At 40.3% G+C, this 24446-nt stretch overlaps 1 protein-coding gene across 1 annotated transcript; it reads left to right on the top strand.

Annotated features, from left to right (window-relative positions):
• The first annotated feature begins 7378 nt into the window (after positions 1 to 7378).
• Positions 7379 to 23302, top strand: prmt5 (protein arginine methyltransferase 5). The gene is made up of 16 exons (XM_072686956.1): positions 7379 to 7522; positions 9142 to 9260; positions 10225 to 10310; positions 12421 to 12555; positions 12838 to 12950; positions 14166 to 14215; positions 14317 to 14480; positions 14883 to 15044; positions 17019 to 17096; positions 17256 to 17314; positions 20532 to 20654; positions 20750 to 20925; positions 21092 to 21295; positions 21422 to 21532; positions 21613 to 21677; positions 22490 to 23302. Exons 1-16 carry the CDS (start codon positions 7425 to 7427, stop codon positions 22640 to 22642), a joined length of 1896 nt encoding a protein of 631 aa, XP_072543057.1. The 5' UTR covers positions 7379 to 7424; the 3' UTR covers positions 22643 to 23302.
• Positions 23303 to 24446: the final 1144 nt, after the last annotated feature.

Genomic DNA, 24446 nt, shown 5'->3' with positions numbered 1-24446 from the left:
ATATGTAGTACCTGATTCCTTGGAAATCGTGGAAAAACAAAAAAACATCTGACCTAGTATGTAAACATTGATTAAATCCCACATGTTCTATTAATGTCTCAGTATATATATGAAAAAATATAGAAACATATGCAAAAAATGCATATGTGGGAAAAGTATGAAAAATCTCAAATACATGAAGTATAAAAATGTGACAAATGTTGGATATAGGCCCTTTATACAGTGGGGGAAAAAAGTATTTAGTCAGTCATCAATTGTTCAAGTTCTCCCACTTAAAAAAATGAGAGAGGCCTGTAATTGACATCATAGGTAGACCTCAAGTATGAGAGACAAAAGGAAAAAAAAAAACTGAAAATCACATTGTCTGATTTTTAAAGAATTTATTTGCAAATAATGGTGGAAAATAAGTACAAACAAGCAAGCAAGATTTCTGTCTGTCACAGACCTGTAACTTCTTCTTTAAGAGGCTTCTCTGTCCTCCACTCATTACCTGTATTAATGACACCTGTTTGAACTCGTTAACAGTATAAAAGACACCTGCCCACAACCTCAAACAGTCACACTCCAAACTCCACTATGGCGAAGACCAAAGAGCTGTCGAAGGACACCAGAAACAAAATTGTAGACCTGCACCAGGCTGGGAAGACTGAATCTGCAATAGACAAGCAGTTTGGTGTGAAGAAATCTACTGTGGGAGCAATAATCAGAAAATGGGAGACCTACAAGACCTCTGCTAATCTCCCTCGATCAGGGGCTCCACGCAAGATCTCAGCCCGTGGGGTCAAAATGATCACAAGAACGGTGAGCAAAAATCCCAGAACCACACGGGGGGACCTAGTGAATGACCTGCAGAAAGCTGGGACCCACGTTACAAAGGCTACCGTCAGTAACACACTACGCCGCCAGGGACTCAGATCTTGCAGTGCCAGACGTGTTCCCCTGCTTAAGCCAGTACATATCCGGGCGTGTCTGAAGTTTGCTAGAGAGCATTTGGATGTTCCGGAAGAGTATTGGGAGAATGTCTTATGGTCAGATGAAACCAAAGTAGAACTGTTTGGTACAAACACAACCCGTTGTGTTTGGAGGAGAGTGAATGCTGAGTTGCATCCAAAGAACACCATACCAACTGTGAAGCATGGGGGTGGCAACATCATGCTTTGGGGCTGTTTCTCTGCAAAGGGACTAGGACGACTGGTCCGTGTACATGAAAGAATGAATGGGGCCGTGTATTGTGAGATTTTGAGTGCAAAGCTCCTTCCATCAGCAAGAGGCATTGAAGATAAAACGTGGCTGGGTCTTTTAGCATGACAATGATCCCAAACACACTACCAGGGCAACAAAGGAGTGGCTTCGTAAGAAGCATTTCAAGGTCCTGAAGTGGCCTAGCCAGTCTCCAGATCTCAACCCCATAGAAAACCTTTGGAGGGAGTTGAAAGTCCGTGTTGCCCGCCAACAGCCCCAAAGCATCACTGCTCTAGAGGAGATCTGCATGGAGGAATGGGCCAAAATACCAGCAACGGTGTGTGCCAACCTTGTGAAGACTTACAGAAAACATTTGACCTCTGTCATTGCCAACAAAGGATATAAAACAAAGTATTGAGATGAACTTTTGTTATTGACCAAAAACTTATTTTCCACCATTATTTGCAAATAAATTCTTTAAAAATCAGACAAGACAAGTCAAGGCCATCACTTAGTACGACGTGGGAACAAGATCATGTCTCACTAAGCCATGGCCACATTTGTTTCTATTTATGTGGGATGCCACCGGCGAGGCTGTGTAGGGTACATGCCAGCTGCTGTAAGGCAGATTTGTACCCCACAATATAACCCCCCCCCCCCAAAAAAAATGTCAACAAATAAACAAATACACAGGAAGCAGCCGGTGCGGCTATGAAAACACATCAGACACATGGACCTTCAGTACTGAAGTATTGCAAGGCTGTGGGTTCTTACCCCTTTCTCTTTAGACTTTGCACATATGACTGCATCTCCAAGGACCCACCTAAACATCCTGAAGTGCCTCATTAGCAATGGTGGCAAGTTGCCACCGACTGACAAGTCAGGTTAATGGTTGTGGACCTTGGACGCACGCCCTCCACTCTTCCCCCTCTCCCTTAACATCCATGGCTCTGTGGTTCCACTGTTTCTGGACAACACCATATCCAAGGACCTAAAGTGACAGGGGAACTCGGTCTCCATAGCCAAGAGAGGCACAGCATTGGATGTTCGTCCTGAGGCAGCTGAAGAACTTCAACCTGCTGCCAGCCTTGATGATCCAGTTCTACAGAGCAATCATCAAGCAAGTCCGTCCCCACATCATTCATAACCATCTGGTTTGGATTGTCCACCTCACTAGAGCAAGCCAAGCTCCAGTTCATAATCAAGACAACAGAGAGGATCATCGGGTGTACTCTGCCAATGCTTCAGGACATTTACAACAGCAGGGTGACGACGCGTGCTGGCAAGACTAGGGCTGACCCTTCTCACTCTGGACTTCAGCTCTTCCAACTACTTCCCTCGGGAACAAGACTAAGAACTATCAAAGCCAGCACAACTAGAAATGCTAACAGCTGTGGCAGTCATTTTCCGTAGTGGAAATTCCCCTCGCACTTTACGTAGAACTTTACAACTTTACCTCCCTTACTGTGGTCCAGAACTGCACTCCAGTGGTTCCTACAGTGGTCACCTGCTCTAACACATTACCTACAAATGTGCAAGGCAGGGGTCCTCCAGGACCAGGATTGTTAATGATAAAATAAAGTGAAATAGAGGGATTCTGATTTCACACCAAATCACTCTGAATGACTCTGTTTACATCTCAACTCTGAATGTGAAAAGTGTGAAAAATCAGTGGAATTTTCCTTTAAAGCACTAATATGAGAGCATAGACCTGTATCACAGTCACTAGCACTAGTGCTCACCGGTTTTTAACCTCCTTCAGAAATTTTCACTGGGCTTCAGCACAACCAACAGGAGAGCAATTAACATGTCTAGAAGTTCCTTCAACATATTTTATTTTTTATTTATCGACATGCTAAGTTCCAGTAAGAGAGAAAGCTAGCAAACCTGTATAAAGCAGTCTACTAAATGTTCCTGAAAACACTCCTAAGACCATTCACTCAACTTTGTGCTCTCAGGAATGAGGTTTCATTCACTAAACGGGTGTGACTTGGGCCTTAGTTAGCTGGACGTTTCTGGCTACAAATCGATGTACATGGACTATTGGTCCTTTGGTCATTTGGATGGATCGCTGTGAAGTTCAACTGCCTTTAACTTGAGCAGATAATCGCTAGTTTCATTCCCGGTTTGGCCGCTTTCCCTAATAAACACTGTATTCGTGCTGCAGAATGTTTTGCCACTTAGTATGACTAAAGGGGGCGTGTTCCAGCGGGAGTGTGACATCAATGCATACCCTGTATTAGTATTTTTTGCCCCTGGACTTCCCATAGTTAGAAACTGTAATTTGCACTTTGAGTCACCCCCACACGTGCATTTTTAGATGAGGTGAGAGATACAGAACCATCACTGAAAGTGAAAGAAGCATGTGGACTGAGGCTGTAGTTTGGTTTTGCAGCATTATGCAGTTCTCACGAGTGTTGTCCTGTCCGCTTCACCAGAGTTACATAGTGCAGTTAATAGCGTGCTGAGCCCGCTGGTGACAGTAAAGACGCTATTCTCTATAAGTAATTAAACTGTAACTGAATTAATTGTTGTTTTGCCATTTTAATTATTACATAATAATAATAATAATAATAATATTGTGTAATATTTTGAAGAAACTGTACTTTACTTCGGCTTTGCTGAAATTGAACTTTGCTTTTACAGTTTTACAGTTACATTTCCCAAAGGAAAACAACATACTTTTTCTCTACTAACCTCCAGAGTACTTACATATTTCAGAGCGTGCATTCAGAGCATTTCAGAGATGGTGCTCCAGCCAGTACTTTTGGGATGAGTTGGGGTGATGATCATCCAACATCTGGACCTCCTTAACGGTCTTGTGGCTGAATTAAATTCTCACAGCAATGCTCCAAAACCTAGTAGAAAGCCTTTTTCCCTGGACAGTAGAGAAAACCAGATAAACCAGATTTTTTTTATTGCCCTTGATTAAAACAGTGAACAAGCTAGTGTCCCAATACTTTTGTCCATATAGTGTATAAACGTCTTATTTTAAAAGTAAAACTTTAAAAAGTTTCTGGTCAGGAGTGGTATCTCCAAACAGTGGTCCAAGGAGGGACAAACCAGGAACTGAGGATAGGGTACAAGGCCTGGACATGTAATGCAAGAGTCCTCAAGGGTGTTTGGTTACCATGCCATCATCTGAACTTCGTCTTGTTGGCAGATCATGTTTCTTCATGATTCTCCACTAAAAAACTAAGAAAAAGAGACAGATCTCTATAATTCAATTCATAATGACTGTATAACTGTGCAATAAAAGGTTCTATTGTGTTCAGATGCTGTACTTTTGACTTCTCTGTTGCTCAACTCACCTACAGTATATTCTGTGACGTGTGAATGATGTTATGATTACAGTGGAGCGGGCTGAGAGGGCCTACAAAATAAGTTTAGCCCACGACCAGGCTAATCCACCCCTGGACAGTATAATGGAGCCGAACCAAAGCTTTTCCGTTTAATTCTATTCATTTGTGCCCGCTCATCATGTCAAAGCAGCAAAATGAGTATAATTAGGCCAGGGTAAATGTGATTAAACAAGTTAATTGTTTCAACGTTCAACAGATGTGGGCCCTCTAAAGAGAGCAGCCAGGCCTGACTCTGCGACTGTGCCAGCAAAAGCTTTAGTTCAGGACACCGGGTTCTGCCACACGCCTGCTTGACTCTGGACTTACGGAAAAGGGAAGGTAATTGTTTATGAGGTGCCTGTGTTTTAGTAAAACCCACTGCAGTTGTGTTGGGGCATCATGTTTGATTGTGTGTCTAGCTTGATCTGGGGTTATTTTTTAAAGCACGATTTCTCCACTTTAGCCAGACAAGGCCAAAGTCAAGCCCATGTTGTCATCCAAAAAACAGCTTCTCAATGTAAACTTATTTGATTCCAAGACATTTTGGAGCGTTTCTATTGGTCCATTCATCATGACATCTCAGCCAACATGCTCATGCGGGGCTCACATGGGTGGAACGTGGGCTAGGTGGTTTCCAGGTGGGCATGGGCTCTGTGTGGGCTTGTACATGCATTTTTACTGGGACCCATCATTGCCGTGTACAACCCAGATGGGGCCCGTGTTTAACCCCTTCTGGTCCCATAACTGACCCACTAACCGACGGACAAAACTTTCTGGTTCCCCCACATGGACATGTTGACAAAAACAGCTGAAATTGAGCTATGATATTCTATATGATAAATTGACCTGGTAATTATGGTAAAGTTAATTATTAAAATATTTATTTATATCATGTATATGTATACGTTTTTATTTAGATTATGGTCCACTCTTAATCTTAAAGTTTTTCTCTGAACTTGCAGGCACATGGACATTACCGAGAACGTCCCCAGAGCTGTAGAGGAGCCTAATTCTGCTATTCATTCTTCTAGAGAGACCATTTGGAAAGCACACTTTTGCAGACTTGCGTTATGCAATTACTCCAACTTCAGAGCACAACACAGATCCAAAATAATAATGAATATTAAATTAAAACATTTAAATAAGTAATGCACATTTGGAAATGTGCTGATTTTTTGCTGTCAGCATCAAAAATGATACTCCAGAAGCTATGAAAGGTAAAAGTGCTGCACTTGGGTCCGTAAGGGACAGTGCATTTTATTATTAAATGAGGAACAATTCCGTAGGCTGTTATACGGAACGAGTGGCAAGCCAAAGTACAAGGAGGGGGGGGTTGATTATTTAAAGGGCCTGTGACTGACAGGGGCCTTAAAAATATATTAAGTCTTTTGGCAGAATCGTTAAGAGTTGTGCCGCCCAGTGTAATATCTTTTCATGGGGCACAAGATCCCTGGCAGCGCCCCTGTGTGTGTGTGTGTGTGTGTGTGTGTGTGTGTGTGTGTGTGTGTGGCGATTAGCCTAATTTGGTGATATTCTCAGTCAGAATGGTACACAGAAACAGAAAGGTGGATATTAAGAGCTACTTTACTTTACAAAAGTGTAGCATCAATAATACTGGTAATAATAATAATACTTAACAAAGCCATAATTTTTTTTGTGTCGTTCATATGGTAGCATCAGTGTGTTAGTGGGCCACAGGACTTGTGTGTTGTGATATGCTGATAGTGAGATTCTGCCAGACTGTAGTAGTCTATTTCTCATTAGACTTTACAAACATTACAAAATTCATAAATTAACATGTTCTTGAATTCAGTATGAACTAAAAACCTACATTACAATTTTTTTTCAGCTATTGTGTAGATGCTCTACCATGAAGTACAGAAAGCTAACTGTGAGGCTGCTGGTTAAGCTTGTCCCTTATGAGTGTGTTGGGCACCATATCTATAAATAATGTCTATATCTATAGATTACATGAAATTGCGTCCAGAGGTCTGTCACAAATGCAAAAGGCCTCAGCTTCCATGGGGCCTCCTGTGGACCGCTTTTATGACCCCACCAATGTCAAAATCAAACCTATACCCTTGTCCCACAACAACCACCTCCCTTAACAGGTGCCATTGCAACCAGATAGTCAATGCCGTTCACTTCACCCATCCGTGGTTTAAATGTCATGGCTGGGGGGTGCATTTTGCTGTAGTCATTGGGCCTTTTACTGTATCAGGCTGTTTAGATCCCACCTTTCCACTTCACATAACACAACCTTAATTAAAAGATATTAAGGGGAAAATGCCACTAATTCATGTATTAATTATTCATTTACTTTTTGCATTTAAATACATTTTCTCTCCCATTTTCATTGCAATTCATTTTAATTGCTTAACTTTGTAATTCAATACCAATACTTACACCTAAGCTCTGTTGCCATGCCATGTTTTCGTCCCCGGGCAGTTAGAGCTATCTGTCCCCGGTGGATGTCTAGTCCTAATCCCAAATTGCTGCCTACTCCCTATCTAGCGCACAAACATAAGCCATGAAACCGCGCCTTTTAAATAGTGCACCCTAACAGTAAACAAGCCGTCGTGCAGCCTCGACACTAAGCACAAATAGTTTCTATTAAACATAGCTATAGTGCACTGTTAGGATATAAAGCATCGTTCCATGCCCTACATAGTGTACATAGCTAGGGAGTAGGGAGCAATTTGAGACACTACCCTAGTCTCGCCCTGAAATCTCGCAGGACTTCGCTAAGAAAGAAACTGCGACGCGTGTGTCGGCCATTTTGGCTCCGGGAGCTTTTCACCGCCGTTACCGGCGTAAACGTTTCGTTGAGCCAAAATGGACGACGTTTCACTATAGCCATCGACGCTCTTTCATTTTCCCTCCTCGTCTCGTCGAAAAACGATGGCGTCCGCCAGCACGGGGAGCAGGGTCTCCTGCGGGAGAGATATAAGTTGTGTTCCCGAGGTGGCGGATACCCTTGCTGCGGTCGCCAAGCTGGGGTAAGCAGTCGGCGGCGGCGGTGATGCATTCGGGCGTGTTATTGCAGGCTAAACCTCCCAAACTGGGGAGATATTGGGATGGAATTGGGAGCTCGGTCACTACACGTGATGCCCACAGACGTTGTGGTAGCCGTTCAGTAGCTAGCCATCAGTCAGCAGTAAGCTAGCTAGATAGATAGCTAGCTTTCTTGCTAAAAGCCAGTCTAGCAGAAAAAGCCCCTGCTGTAACGTCAGTGGGGGTAATATGTGGAGCTAGAGTTAACTGCATAGCGTGATAACGTCCCCCCCTCTTTTCCCCGTTTTCGGAGCAATAGCTAGCTAGTGCTAGCTAGCCAGATAATCTTAATCACCTCAGGAGAAACCCATACAAAATTCTCCAGTGAAAAATTGACAGTATGGCGGAATGACTGAGATGTGTAACGTTTAGGGCTTCATTTAAGCAGCGACCGCCTTCGCGCTAATATTCAAATGCAGTTCAGGGCTGTCACGATACCAGCGATGAAATCACGATACCAGCGATGAAATCACGATACCAGCGATGAAACCTCGACACCGCTGTGAAGTGCAGTATCTCGATACTCGGCCATCGCGCCATCCACCTCTCTAATGTGAATTTCTGTGAAATACAGGGCAGCCAATATTTACAATATTTTTGGAACGATATTAAGGATTGGTCCTCAGTATTACTCACTAAAACCTTTTTTTTGTAATCAAATTTAAGATCTCTGTAATGCAGATTTACTAGTAATCCTCATTTCAGATATAAACTATAAAATCACACTAGTAATTGGGACGGCATGATATTTGGAAAGCGAATTTAGCTATATATATATATATATATATATATATATATATATATATATATATATATATTTAAAAATGTATTTTTTCCCCTTATCTAGCGAGATATATTAGATAGATAGATAGATAGCACCGGGATAAGGGGCCTTTGAGCAAGGCCCTTTACCCTCTCTGCTCCCCGGGCGCTGGAGTTGGCTGCCCACCACTCTTGGTGTGTGTGTGCTCACTAGTGTGAGTGTGTGTTCACTACCACAGATGGGTTAAATGCGGAGGACCCATTTCGCTGTACAGTGCACACTGTACAATGACAAATACGTGCGCCTTTACCTTTTTAAAAAAAATCATGACTTTTCATGAGAGCTCAATGACCGAACATGTAACGATATTAATAATCCACTCCGCGTATCCAATATTGAAGTAACGAATTATGATATGGGGCAGGTATAATCTGCCTCTGGTATACATGTCATGGAAAATAAGAACACTGCGCATTTTCCTTTTGTGTAGGAAGCAAAAAGTAAAGGGGGGGAGCTCTACTCTAATATCAGATCTAAAAAGCCATCACAAGAGTCTGTGGGAGAAATGGCAAGTGTGACGTAAGGGCGTGTGATCATAGTTAATTAGTGCCCTGTAAATGGGGTGGAAATATGGGTATATTGAAAAGTGATTAAAAATAAAAAAAAATTTGCATTTGTGGTCAGAAACTAATTAGTGACATTTGGGGTAGAGGGTAGGGCTTGAGTCTGTAGTTGTGTACCACAGTATATGGTTGTGTACCTACAATCTACAATGTCTAATAAAATCCTGTTACTCCACAGTTTTGACTTCCTGTGCATGCCCCTCTTCCATCCGCGGTTCCGGAGAGAGTATGAGTTGGGCCCTGCCAAGGCCAGACCAGGGGCTCAAACGCGCTCCGACCTGCTGCTCTGTGGAAGAGGTGAGAGAACACACTTTGCACAGCATTGACTAAACCAACATGGCATGATATTTACCAAAGGGCCTGATCAGCATTTTAAAGGCTTTGCATACTGATTGGTGTGTACTTGGAGCAGGGGTCTCTAGATCTATCTGCTAAGGGCAGTTGAGGCTGAAGGTTTTCCTTCCAACCAAATACAGATGTAAAAGATCATGGCATTAAAAATCTGAATTAGAGTTTAATAAAAAATCTCTGCATTACCCATCATCGTCCCCATCTCTGCATTATTCATCATTGTCCCCACGCCCATCTCTGCATTACCCGTCACCGACCCCTGCCTCCATCTCTGCGTTACCAGTCTCACCATAAAATATGCAGTTAGTCTTCTTAAGAGATTTGGTCTGGATTTTGGTGAAATATCCAGTAAATATTTTTCACTGACCCCAGATGCAATCAATGAGCCAAGACATGTTTGGTATGTTATATGCTTCTTGAGTGTATAGCTAGTGAGATGAGGTGGGTGAGGCTCTAAGTGCAGTGTTTGTTAACAACAGTAGCCTAGTAGCCCTTAAACTGCATCCTAAACTGAAGACGCAAACTTGTTATAGATATTAGATAGATAATATTTAGATAGATAATGATTTCATCTGGGGTCAGTGATGACTTATTTTTTGAACTATTCCTAGTCTAGTCTGTGCTCTAATCTGAGAGGCATACTTTTTTACATTAGACTGTAAATTAGACAATTTATTGTGGTTTAAAAACACATTCACTGTGTAGTGCTACAGCCTGAAATACTGTATTAACTGCAACCTGTAGGTTCCACGACATTGAATTGACTTAATGTGTTTGCTTAAGTGATGCCAGTAGCATATTTTAATTCTGGCAGTACAGTAAGACCATTATTTTACTTTCCATTATTAATGTGTCGAATGATTCTGTAATGTTTTTATTGATCAGAAATCTTCCTCTCTTCCTCTCTCAGACTGGAACACTCTTATTGTGGGGAAGCTTTCACCATGGATAGAGACAGACTCCGAACTAACCACCGAGCGCAGAAATTCAGAAGCGGTAAGATAAAACTCTCCATCAACTAAAGACTGTGTTAGACTCTGTACCAACAGCAGGTCGCAGCACTGAGGAATTTAAGGTTAATTAAACAACTTGAATAATCAGCAAAGCCTTTGTGAGTTTCATCCAAGTGTTGGAAGCAGGAAAACGCCAGTCTCTGCAAAGTTGTGGCCTGCCAGCAACTGAGTTTGGCAGCATATTCTCACATTATTCTACCATATACATAGGTTTGACCTTTTTGTTCACACAGTTTTTTCTGTTCTTCAGATTATAACTGCTTTGTGAAACTGGGTAAAACTCCTAGTGTGTGTTTTCTATTGCTTTTGCTACACTGTAGGTCCAGTATAGTGGACTGCTACCTGCTTATTGTTATTTCTACTGAAACCAAGGTTAAGGAATTTGCTCCTCATTTTTCTAAAGTAACAGCCTCTGCTCTTCTGTGAAGGCATTACCCCAGTTATGGAACATTGATGTGAGGATTTGATTGCATTAAGGCACTAGTAAATTGTTGAGGCCAGCAACTAATGTTGGACTATTAAGCTGTGTCTGAAACTGTGCCCTATTCCCCTCAATCCAGATCAGTGTATAAAATGCTATTATAGGGAACAGAATTTGGAAAGGTAGAGAACAATTTGGGACCATTGTGTGTAAGCTCACTGCTATGCGACAGCAGATTGCGCCACATGGGCGTAAAATCTGACAGCCGGTCTTCCTTAGAGAAGCTGTACGTGAATCTTCGAAGCAAACAATGCAATGTATTATGGGTATTCAGTGTCCATTTAGTGTATGCTATATATTGCAGTCCTTTGTGGGATTGTCACAGTGTACTGAAAATTCAAAACTACGTATTTGGATACGGCTATAAAATTGCAGAACCACAAAGTAGTGCACTATATATTGAATAGAGCACAGTTTCAGTTATTAATCACAAACGTCACCTTAACTCATCCCAGAGGTTTTCAATAGGGATGTGCATTTCGACTCAGTTTATTTGATTATGCGTAAAGATTTTTCCCTTCACTGCAGGAAAGGAATCAAAGAGTTTGCTGAGTAACTGAAGCTACCCCTTCAGATGAGCTGGCTATGGGTGTAAAGAGACCCTCCGCTCGCAAATGGATGTTTTTACAGTAATTTAGGAAGAAATTGCATAATCTGCACTAATTAGACTACCTAGAAAAAACACACAGACTGAACCAGTCCCGCATGTCAGTTCTACTTTTTCCCAATCATGTTCGTCCTTAACAAACGTGTCCATGGTAGGGCATGTTAAAGCACTGACCCTTGGCTTTAGATATAGCGATCTTGGGCTTGTGTGGCTGTGCCAGAGTGTTTTATTTGCAGTGTGTGTTGTGTGGAAATTTGTCTGTCAGCAATGAGTACCTATTTGAAAGGGTGTCTGCATACTTTTGGACATATGGTGTATCCTCATAAAGGATAAAGGTTTTTATTTTTGTTACTGTGTTACAAAACTGCTTATCAGAAATTACATGAACTTGGCTCAGTGTACTTGCGCATAGGCTGGATATTCTCCGTCATGTCATTTCTGTCTTCTTTTGACAGAAGAGGGATATTTTAAAGCCAGTCCATATTTATTGTGGACAATGGGGGTGGGGGTTGCTGCAATTGACTGCAATTTCTCAGTCATGTCTCAGTTTGTCTCACCTAAGCAATTACTGAAAATGTGCCTAATGTTTCCACTTTCAATTTGCATGACTTGCCTGACAGTACTTGAAACCAAAGCTGTTTCATAGTGACCAGAACCAAAGCTCTAGCCATAAGTTGGCTCCAAGCCAACACCCTAGCCACATTTAACATGCTGTTCATGACCTGATGCAATGCATTGTATCGTTCTATCCCTAGTGGACACGCCTCGAGATCAAATGTTAACAGTGACTAAAGCAAAATTGATTACACCCACTTCTTTCCCCCATCACCACTTGATCCATCTGAGTGACTGCAGTAGCTTGAAACAGCAGGTGTCTGAATGTTGGTTGTTTTTTTAACTGGGACCAGTTGTTGGAGTCTTTCCTAACCTATAAGTAGCAAGACTGCTTTTGTGGATGTTTGGATCCACGCAGTACTCATAATTAACTCTGTATCCCTGCTGCAGGCGCTGGTACAGGAGCTGAATTTCTGTGCCTATCTGGGCCTGCCAGCCTTCATGATCCCCCTGAAGGGCCCACAGTGTGCCAACCTGGCCCGCGTTCTGCTCAACCACATCCACACAGGACACCACTCTTCCATGGTGAGAAGACAGCTGCTTAGGATCAAAAGCTTGTGCTCTCTAAACTTAGATGTTCGTGTATGTCTAGGGTAGTAACAACCACACATGGCCTAGCAAGCTGTTCTCTTTTGAGGCAGGTAGATACTGCTACGATGCTCAAAACGCCATTATGGCGAACCTACAGGCATAATTGGAAGCAGTTTGCATTAATGTTACTTTAATTTGATGTATTTCATGAAGTGTTGCTTATTAGATATTTATGAACGGGTTTGTTTTTAGTTTTAATATGTTACGCTGTTGTAGTTCTGGATCCGTGTTCCCCTTCTGGCGCCCGAGGACACTCTTGAAGACCTCATTGAAAACGAGCCCTCAAAACAAATGGATGATGGCAACAATGAAGAGAAGACCTGGGGCTGGTGAGGAGATTTGATATGGCAACATTTAGAGTAAAAATGAGAACAAGCACTGTGAGTGCTAAGTTAAATGACCCAACATCATAGAAACTGATCGTTTGTGTGAAATAAATATGACTGCTTCAGTCTAGTCCTCTGAAACACCCATATTATTGATTAAGGGGTGCAATCAGATGTTTTTAATATCTCTTGTTATTGTAACATGAACTGCCACAGTATGTTTGGTATTGCTATTTGTTCTATGCCACACAATATGCAGGACTCATTAAATCTTGATTAGGATAGAGCTACAGCAATGGAAAACGGCACTAAATTTGATGCATGGTACAAATGATTTATTCCTTGAAATATGACTTCTGTAACCCAGTGCAGTTTAATATGTTAATTACTGCATTATATGTTTTAGTTGTACGCCACTGGAAAGTTTTTTTTCTGTCCTTCTGTCCCCCAAACACAGCACAGCAGCAGCTCACAGTGTTATTCAGACAACCCATTGATATAGTATTTAATGTTTTATTGACCAGAACTGAGGTGAGGTTAACGAAACAGGAAAAAATGTCACGTTTCATGAGCATTGAAGTTGGTTTCTCTTTCTCATAAGGCCTGTCACAGTAATGACATTATTGACTTATTGTACAGTATATGGGCATTACCTCATATGCTTGGCGTTAAATATGGGTACAGATAGAGCCTTTTATCCATACTCTGCGTTTTAAGTGTTAATTCTTTAAGATACGGACAGAACAGAGGAGAACCAATGGAAGCGTGTAGTGTAGTCAATTGTTTAAGCGAAACATCACCACTGCTAAATGGACACGGCTAAGAAGAAACAAGGAATGGCAGTAAATGAAAGTATAGTGGAAATTTTGTGCTTTTGTTTTATTTTTAAATTTTTTAAATCAGTTGACCGCGCTGCCTGTGTTCAATTAAAATCACAAAAATGCGTAATTTCATTGTTTCAGTTAAAGGTTTTTATGGGAGATGGATATGGAGATGGCTTGTAGATGACAATAGACAAATGTATATTCTAAAGTCAGTGTTTCGAAGAATGATGAAAGCACTAATCTAAACAACTGTACTCCAGAGGATGTACTGTAAAAGTTATTACAGACCTCGTATCATAAGCCCAGCTAAGAATTAAATGTCTTGTTCTGTAACGGAAAGCCCATTCTCCTTTTTAATTATTGGCTTGTCTCTTTCTCTTTTTCTCTCGTTTAGGTGGCATTCTTTCAGAACACTATGTGACTACAACAAAAGGATTTGCCTTGGTAAGGGTGTCCATATTTTGAATATATCAAGCAGTGTAGAAGCGATTGTGTTTATTTATTTTCTTTATACCTAACTATATAACTATTATGTTTGCTTGAAGCTATTGAGGTTGGTGCGGACATGCCCTCTGACACTGTGATTGACAAGTGGCTTGGGGAACCCATCAAAGCTGCCATTCTTCCGACCAGCATATTTCTGACCAATAAAAAGGGATTTCCAGTCCTCTCAAAAGCGCATCAGCGAATCATATTCCGCCTCTTCAAGGTAGGCATTCCAGATTATTATCAGAACAATGAATCCTGAACGTAAAGTAAGCAACATGTTATCTTGGAGAAGTCTGAACAGCTGCATGTAATGGGAGCCTGTAAACAGCTGATGTGTTTGCTGATTACTCGCCCTCCACCTTTCATGCCTTTTGCATGGTTTACTTTATCATAGATATGTATCTCCAGCAAGAGCTGGTCTGGTACTGCCTTCTCATGGTGGGGTTAGCTGTAATACAGTAATACAACTAAGACCACCAAATAAATGATGAAAGAAGTCTCTATGCCTCTTAAATAAATTTAACAATTACTGTTTGGATTTTTTTTATAACCAGATTCATTAAAAATATGCTAAATTAGCTAGTGTACTCCATGTAAACTCGTTTGTTCTTCTCTTCTCTAGCTGGAGGCTCAGTTCATATTTACAGGGACAAGTCGCCACAGCGAGAAAGACTTCCGCTCTTACCTGCAGTACCTGGAGTACCTCAGTCAGAACCGCCCTCCCCCCAATGCTTATGAGCTTTTTGCAAAGGGCTATGAGGACTACCTGCAGTCGCCATTACAGGTGTGTCTGGGTGTGTCTGTGTGTGGGTGGGTGGGTATATGTGTTAGGGCTTGACTAATATATTGTCTGTCACACCAAAACCTTTGGTCATTTTCTATTCATTGATCACAAAATTGGAGCACTGAAAGAACAGCTGCTAGAGTCATGTTATGTGGAAAAAATTACAACTAGAGATGCTAGGTTTTTGCATGATGGTGATATGAAATTTGTTACTGATTTTTAAGGAGCTCGAGGTCTGGTACTATTGCTTATATAATAAAAAAAAAAAAAAGCTCAGCAGTGCTACATGCAGCTGGTGTTAAAAAAAAAAAAAAAAAAAAAATATATATATATATATATATATATATATATATATATATATATATATATATATATATATATATATATATATATATATATTTGAATTAGAAAATTGATCTGCATCTATTTACAAGACTTAATCTGGTTGGAAATCTGCTTTGAAAAAACGCTAAGGCAATTCCCTGGCAAAGGGGGATTGGACATGCGTTTTATGTAGTGCTAGACGATATGATCTCAAATCAGTATCATGACTAATTAAACACTTTACCCTGATTAGGATGAATAAATGATTAAATAAGCTGCTCAGGTTGCTCAGCTAGCTCTGTTTGAGTCTAGAGTGAACATGACATGATCACTTGCCTATACACTCTGTGTTCATATACTGTCATCTTTAAAACATACTAGACACTGAGGAAAGTATTAAGAGAGATAAGTAAGTGTGTGTAACAGAATTAATAAGAAGGAAATTATCCTCAGGAACCCCTATCCCTGACAGATACAGTGAGGCCAAAAAGTATTTAGTCAGCCACTGATTGTGCAAGTTCTCCTTCTTAGAAAGATGAGAGGTCTGTAATTTTCATCATAGGTACACTTCAACTATGAGAGACAAAATGGAAAACAAAATCCCCCCAAAAAAGAAATCACATTGTAGGATTTTTAAAGAATTTATTTGTACATTATGGTGAAAAATAAGTATTTGGTCACCCACAAACAAGCAAGATTTCTGGCTCACACAGACCTGTAACTCTTCAGTCCTCCACTCGTTACCTGTATTAATGGCACCTGTTTGCCCTCGTTATCTGTATAAAAGACACCTGTCCACAGCCTCAAACAGTCAGACTCCAAACTTAACCATGGCCAAGACCAAAGCTGCCGAAGGACACCATGAAGAAAATTGTAGACCTGCACCAGGCTGGGAAGAGTGAATCTACAATAGGCAAGCAGGTTGGTGTGAATAAATCAACTGTGGGAGCAATTGTAAGAAAATAGAAGACATTCAAGACCATTAATAATGCCAAAACCTCCTTCCATCGGTGAGCGCATTGAAGATAAAACGTGGCTGGGTCTTCCAGCATGACAATGATCCCAAACACACCTCTCTGGCAACGAAGGAGTGGCTGTGTAAAAAGCATTTCAAGGTCCTGGAGTGGCCTAGCCAGTGTCCACCCCATAGAACATTTGTGGAGGGAGTTGAAAGTCTGTGTTGCCCAGCGACAGCCACAAAACATCACTGCTCTAGAGGAGATCTGCATGGAGGAATGGGCCAAAATACCAGCTACAGTGTGTGCAAACCTGGTACAAATAAATTATTTAAAAATCCTACAATGTGATTTCCTGGATTTTTTTTTCTCATTTGGTTTCTCATAGTTGAAGTGTACATATGATGAAAATTACAGACCTCTCCCATCTTTCTAAGTAGGAGAACTTGCACAATCAGTGGCTGACTAAATACTTTTTGCCCCCACTGTAGATGCTTCTCCTAATCAGCTTATGTGTCAGAATATATAAACCTTCTTTTAACAGCAATATGTCCAGTTAGTCCTAATAGCAGCCAAACAATACATCAGGTTGGATGCAAACCTGTTCACATTGAAAAAAACAAACATCTTTTTTAAATGTCAGGTTTTTCTGTTTTCTTAGTATTCTCATTTGATATTTCATTACTCTTTTCAGCCTCTAATGGACAATTTGGAATCGCAGACATATGAGGTCTTTGAAAAGGACCCCATTAAATATTCGCAATACCAGCAGGTGAGTGGAAAAGAGGGAGGAAATACAATGGCTGAGCTGCTGCAGTTGCATGTTCCCATTCACATACATCACGCCTGTGAATGTTCTTGATCTTTATATTACTTTCGGTGCTGTGGTATTAACGCTCCACTGATTTGAGTAATACATCTCTCTCTCCAGGCGGTGTATAAGTGCCTGCTAGACAGAGTTCCAGAGGAGCAAAAAGAAACTAATGTACAGTAAGTGTTCTCAATTTCACGTTTATGCTTCTGTTGCCAGGAATTCTCAATTGCATGCAAAGCCTTTATTTATGCTGTGAGGGTCTCCTGAGAACAATGCCTAATTTGTTGATACAACTAATAGCAATAACCATATGATATATATGCTTGGAGATAATCACCCACAGCCCCTAGCAAGTAGAACATTTAATGGTTTTCCACTCATACTGGGTGAGATTGGTGTATTGCCCGCCACTACTCAGAAATATCAGCTGAAATTTTAAGAGTTAACAACTATTCAATAAGTGTAAGTGCATATTACATAACCTTTCGTGCAAACCATTAAACAAATGACGTAGTTAAGTAAAAGACAACTTGATTCCCAAAAGTTAATGATGCATTTCTATATATTTTATGTATATCCATTGCAGTTTATTAAAATACAGAAAAGGTAAATATTGTAAATGTATTTCTTTTTTTTTTCTGCAGTGAAGAGTTTAGTTCTTGTTTGCAGGATTTTGGCCCTTTTTTTTCCTTTTTCGTAAAAGGCTTTTAGGTTTGTGTGATTTTTGGGATGTCTTTTGCTTTTTCTTTTTTTCTTTTTTAAGGTCTATCCTTGGAATGCACTGATCCAATATTGAGAATCGGTCCTGATATTAATAATTAGCTGGATCGAGTGTTGGATAGTTGGGCATATCCATGAAACCGATCCTTTCACTTTAATTCTTTGGTGTGAGACTTCACTAAATGTGCAAATATATAAATGACAAATGGCAGTTTAGTACATTTATATCTGTGGTAATTTGTTATATAAAATAATGTTTAAGTCCTTAAATCCTGATGCCTTAAGTCTCTCCCAGATAGTGAGGTATACGGTTTATTCATTCAGCAATAGTCTTGGGTATCGACCGATATGCAACGTTTATGTATCGTATTGGAACTGAAAGCCGGATCGGCGCATCCCTAGTCTATCCAATGATTTTCAAAGATGTTTAGGTCCGAGGACTGGGAGGACTATGACAATACTTCAACTTGAAACATATTGGTGCAGGTATCTCTGCACAGTAGAACAGTGTACCACAACTCCAAAGTTAAGGCTTTTTGCTATCAAACGGGACTTGTTTAATTTACCTTATGAGCAAGTATCTTAGAGCTTTCATGGTCTTAAAGACTTCAGCTTGACCTCAGCTGTTTCTGTAGATTTTTAACTTTAAGTCGATTATGAACTGCGGAAACTGCTACTTGAAAAACACTTTGCCATCTGCTTGAAAAGAGAAGAACAGTTTGTTTAACTTCCCCTGCTTACTATTTAGAGTAAAAGAAATTTGACCAGGGTTGCCCAAACCTTTTTACAGCACTGCATATATTTATTTAATAATGTATGTATGTCATATATAATTCTGTCCAAAATACTTTTTATTCCATTTAACCTAAATATAAAATCGAAAGTCTTAATCCGTGAATGCTGTTAGTGTTGCAAAGTCTTAGTCAGAGAATGCAGCAGTAGATGGTGAGCTGCTAATAACAATTGTTTAAAAACTTCTGCATATGCAGTAGTGTGCGTGTTTGATCAAGGATTTTAAGTGTCCTGATTAGTCACTGAAGTTTTGGTCGTTTTTAGTGAAAGATGTTAGATGTTTCCATTCTGTAAAAGAGCAAAGTGACACTCTGACTCTGAGCTGTTCAAGATAATTATGCCTGAGTGGCTAAAGCTCCCCCCCCCCCCCTTTTTCTCTAAACCATCCTTTCTTTTTCTTTTTTTTTATATTCTTTGTTCAGGGTCAGGTTTTTGCTGGAAAATCTGCCTCTTTTCAGTGTCAAATTGTGACTGACGTTTTATATAAAAATGTGAAGACACATGAAAGAGGCAGAGCAACACAGGAGATCAGTTTCCAGTCAGATCTTGAAGCCAAAAGAGAAAGTTCCACCAGGGGGTGACAAATGTTTTCATTAATCATACATGCCGGGTGGCTTTTAATTGAAATCCCAAACTATTAATGTCAGAATTAAAAGCTTTTTGATGGAGAAGGGATTTGGACATTTGATTCTAGCTTTTTGATCTTTTGTAGTCTCAGGAGATTCCTGTATGGTACAAAATGGTCAAAGTCTGCTTAAGTCTGACGTACGTGTGTGTGAGAAGATAAAGAGGCTTGTCTGATGTTTTTGAATGAGCAACAGAATTTGATCTTGCTTTCAAAAGCCTCTTGTTGCTTTGGTTAGCCAGGCTTCATTAATATAATTGAAATCATTTTTATTTTCTAGTTGCCTTTTTAAATGCTTTTAATATGCATTTGGTTCTTCTAATTGAACATGCTGTTTTATTCTGTCGTCTTTGGTTAAGTGTCCTACAAAAAATGAGTGATAAATGGAGTACGTTTTATTCAGTGTGGTTTAGAAATTCCTATTAAATTCAAATAGCAAAATATTGTTTTTCAAGTTTTCAAAGACATACATGGAAATTCTGTTTCTGTGGCTAATTTAAACAGCTTTTCAATACAAGGTTTTAGGTTTGAGTTACTTGGCAATAAGGCTGCACAAAATAGACAATATACCTCCTTATGATTAGGCAGGTCCCGGTCCAGTTATTTTGCCATAGATTGTTTTCATATAATCTGCTATAAAATTGTTCCACACGGCACAAATCTTGTTTACCTTCTGAAAACGTATTACTGCTGCCGACTGGGAATGGTGCCTTGACGAGACCAGATGGCAAACTGAACACTGCAGTTGAGACAAAGAATCGGAACTGTATCAGGATTAAAATGGCAGATACACGATTCTTTAAAATATCCCCGGACCACTCCCGATTGCGAATGTCCTCATTTTGGGATGTCTATTCCAACGTGATCCAGCACAGTATACAGTATTATGATCAGGAACTGTGTATTGATACTGATTCGAGTAGCTGGAAGCTGGGTGTGTGCTCCCTGGCTGCACACTCGTCAAGTAAATTTAACAAAGATCCACTCATTCCTTCCTGCTCACACTGTTGTGCTTAGCTCTGCCGTGTAGCAGGTTGAGCTTTACAATGCTGATCAACCATGTTCATTATTCATATTAGAATTTTAGGACCATCCCAGACATTTCTCACATATGTCTGATTTAGTGGGGGTTTTTTTGTTTGTTTGTTTGTTTTGATCATATTTATTTCCCCCTAATTTGAAAGCCTTCTTAAGTAAACAAAGGTTAACTACTGATTGTACAGCCGTGATTGTACAGACTCCTCTCTCTTTGTCAGGGTCCTGATGGTTTTAGGAGCTGGGCGTGGTCCTCTGGTTAACGCATCACTGCGTGCCGCCAAGCAGGCAGACCGCAAGCTGCGTGTGTACGCTGTAGAGAAGAATCCCAACGCTGTCGTAACGTAGGTGGATTTTTCTTTTGTGTGTGTGTGTGTTCTGAAGATATTTGTGTTTATGGGGGAAAAATATTTTGTGTTCTTTTTGTTTAATTTCTCAGCCTGGAGAACTGGAAGTTTGAGGAATGGGGCGATCAGGTGACTGTGGTGTCATGTGACATGCGAGACTGGGTGGCCCCAGAGAAGGCAGACATCATTGTCAGTGAGCTTTTAGGATCATTTGGCGACAACGAGCTTTCCCCTGAGTGCCTTGATGGAGCACAGCACTTTCTCAAAGGTACAGGGGAAATGTGGAAATTTTTCAGAATGCAGCACGTAAATAAGTGAGCCACATACTTAACCGTGGTGAAATTACTATAACACACTGTTTCCTTACGAATGAGAGCATTGTATTTGTTTTTAAATCACTTAATGTGATTGTGCTGATTTCTTGTGTGTTTTAGATAACGGGGTGAGTATTCCCTGCTCCTACACTTCATTTCTGGCACCCCTGTCCTCCTCTAAGCTGTATAACGAGGTGCGAAGCTGTCGGGAGCGCGACAAGGACCCAGAGTGCCATTTTGAGACACCATATGTAGTAAGGCTACATAACTTCCACCAGCTTGCTGACCCCAAGCCCTGCTTTACCTTTGTACACCCCACCACAGGTAAGAGCTCCAGTTCTGCATTACACTAGCTTTTCTACAAATGCCTTTTTTTGCCTTTCCCTCTTTGACTGTAGCATGAATAATTCTGTCATTGATTTATAAAGGAGTTCTGTTTCTCACCCACAGACATGAACAATAACAGATATCAGTGTCTGCGCTTCACTGTAGCCTGTAACTCGGTGCTTCACGGTTTCGCTGGATATTTTGAGACCACGCTGTACAAAGACGTGATGCTTAGTAAGTCTCCCTTATTGTAGCTCCGCAGCAGTGGTTGTTGCTCTGGCAGCAGGGATTCAAAATTTTGCTTTTTGTTTCAGGTATCAGGCCAGAGACGCACTCTCCAGGAATGTTCTCCTGGTTCCCCATTCTCTTTCCTCTTAAAGTAAGTGCTGCTTACAGGGCTTTAGGCTGCCTTATTAAAAATTTTCATTCCATTATTTTAGTTCAGTTGGCGATATAGCAGCAACTTAGCAGTCCAGCTAGCTATATTGTAGTTCTAAAGAGGTAAAAGTAATGCATAGGATTACAGTGTGACAGCAGCCCGACCTATAGATCTAGTATATTATAATTGTTTCATGGGCTCATCATGGGCAAGATATCCAGTTCTACATAAACTGGCTTTCTGATGAATGCCTTTTTTGCCTTTCCCTCTTAGCATAGACTTGTAGCATTAATCATTCTGTTATTGATTTGTAGATAATTGTTTCATGGGCTAAGAGTGGTCTTTTTTTTCTCTTTAGTATATTTCTAATGGTCTGTGAAAATGGGTTAATTTGTATAGATCATCGTTGTTGGCAACAAAAAAAAAAACAGCTAATATTTAGCTTTCGTCTGAAATTGCTGTAGGACGAAGTGTTTTCTGTTGGCTGTTGTAACTGCTATAAGAGTGTCTCTTCAAATTACATTGAAAGTGGCTATCATCAGGGTCCAAGTGATGAGCGTTATTGTGCCAGTAAATTACAAATGATGGGCAATGCTGTGCACAACTCACTGTTGTAGAATTGACTAAAATACTGAAGGAATTGCTGTGGAATTAGTCATAGAGGGGTGTTCATGTCAAATTAAGTTATTTTCCTGGCAACAGTGCCACCAGAGGTCATTAGATTGGATTTGTTATCTTTTATTGGTGTTTTTTGTACATGTGGGTGACTGGAGCTTGACCGTTTGTTTTTGTTGTTTCCCCTCCCACCTTAGCAACCCATTCCCCTGTCTGGTGGAGACGATGTTAGCGTGAGGTTCTGGAGGTGTAACAATGGGAAGAAGGTGTGGTACGAGTGGGCTGTGACAGAGCCCATCTCCTCAGCCATCCACAACCCCGCAGGACGGTCCTACACTATTGGGTTATAAGGACGAACATGCGGTTTTTGTTTTGTTTTTTTTATGATTTGCAGTGAAGGGGATAGGCCTATTTAACTGAACCTCCGGGGTGCATACTGACATGTACAGTGTAGCACGTGAATATAAATATCGTTGTGCACTCCTACTGGATCACAGCTTTGGTCAGTTTTCAGACATGTCCATTTTTTTTATACTTGTTTACAAATAGGAAGACACATCTAACAGCTGAAACGCCCTTTAGCGTAAAATAAGCTTTTTGGTCCTCATTCCATTTAAAACTACTAATATTACAAAGTCGTGTAGTACTGGCTAAAAAATAAACAAAAAAAAAACACAAAATAAACCCTATCCACCCCATTCCCACCCACCACCCTTTTTTTATTATTATTAAAAGAACTACAGCTGTGAGTCACTCTGTAATTCTTGGCACAGTACATATAACCAGAAGCCAGTAGTACCCTGGGCCTGTACACTTGTGCCGCCTCTCTGGTCTCTGTACACTGAAGATCTGTGCATTTAGTTTATCCAATGTGAGGCCCATATACCAGAGCAGATAATTACAGCATATTTGGTGTCATAAAAATCTTTTTCATACTGTGTTTTATGTTCTTCCTGCTGAAATCCGTTTGTCAGATAACCTGAATTAAAAGAGAATGACAGTTTCATAAACAGTGAAGTGTTCTCATTGAAGTGTCTGATCATTTGAGCAGTCAGTGCATGTTTAATTAGTAGGGACACACCAATATGGGACTTATGAACCAGTGCCAGTTTCTGAAATCCGTTGTTTAAAATTCTATATCTGCCGATACATAAAGATTTATAAAAAGGTGCATGCAAACTCCTCATCTTTCGACTGATGATGGGCAGCGTTTTTAATCTGGTCTTATTTGTGTGTGGTCTAAAAGTTGCACAGTCATTCAACTGAACAAACTTGGCATTCAACAGCAATTAGCCCTGTATTTTAGTCTCTGAATGCACCAGAACTGTCATGTTAATCACTGAAGTTTCCTAGGAACTTTCACATCAGAGCTGCGACGGGTTTGTTTTGTCAGTTTTCACGTCTGGTCAAATCCAGAACTGAGTTGCATCTACTTTGTTTAGTCGAGTAAATCAATACATCTAGTATATTGGTCAAATATAAACATCAGTTTGATGCACATCATTTCCAAGCAATTCTCTGTTGATACCAAAAAATGTTCCATCCCTAAGAATCTGTGCTAATCAGTAAAATCTTGGAAAAAGGATACATAACTTTAAGAAAAGTTGCTAAAGAAGGTGGACCCCTCTAAGACCTCTTCATTATCTTTACTCTGTGAGGTTACAAAAGTCACAAATATCTCATTTTAGTGGAGAAAACAAATCCTACTACATTTAATATTCTAAATAAAACCACTCCCATACAAAATAACACCGGTCTGTCCCATATTCTAGTGAGCCTTTCATTTATATATAACAAATTATATATGTTTTTAAACATTGTATTCCGTAACCATGTTGAGTAAAACCAGTTTAAAACCAAGGTTTTTAATATGTTTATTCTATGTGTTGTCGCGTCCCGAAGAAATGTCCTGGAACAGTCAAGAGTAGGAACCCTGATAAACCACTTGGCTGCTCCTCGTCTATCGCATGATTGACTGCTTTCCAGCAAGGCTTTGCTTATACACCTAGGAACAGATGGAATCCAAGTCGTTCCTGGATGTGCTGCTATATCAGTAACTGAAGTTTCTAAATGAGCGGATTTATTTGTTTTGACGTTGTACATTGAGTGAAATGAAGTGAATCCTACAAGGTAGTGGGTGACTCATTACTGAAA

Source organism: Salminus brasiliensis, chromosome 9, assembly GCF_030463535.1.
Source record: "Salminus brasiliensis chromosome 9, fSalBra1.hap2, whole genome shotgun sequence".
NCBI classification, from domain to species: Eukaryota; Metazoa; Chordata; class Actinopteri; order Characiformes; family Bryconidae; genus Salminus; species Salminus brasiliensis.
Note: the sequence above shows the minus strand (reverse complement) of the source record. Positions and strands in the feature narration are given on the sequence as shown.

Bases quoted from the DNA above. Each gene is read 5' to 3' on its own strand.
- prmt5 (XM_072686956.1), top strand. From the start codon at position 7,425: ATGGCGTCCGCCAGCACGGGGAGCAGGGTCTCCTGCGGGAGAGATATA. The intron at 9,261-10,224 runs GTGAGAGAACAC...TTCCTCTCTCAG, and splicing joins CCTGCTGCTCTGTGGAAGAG to ACTGGAACACTCTTATTGTG. The intron at 20,926-21,091 runs GTACAGGGGAAA...TGTGTGTTTTAG, and splicing joins AGCACAGCACTTTCTCAAAG to ATAACGGGGTGAGTATTCCC.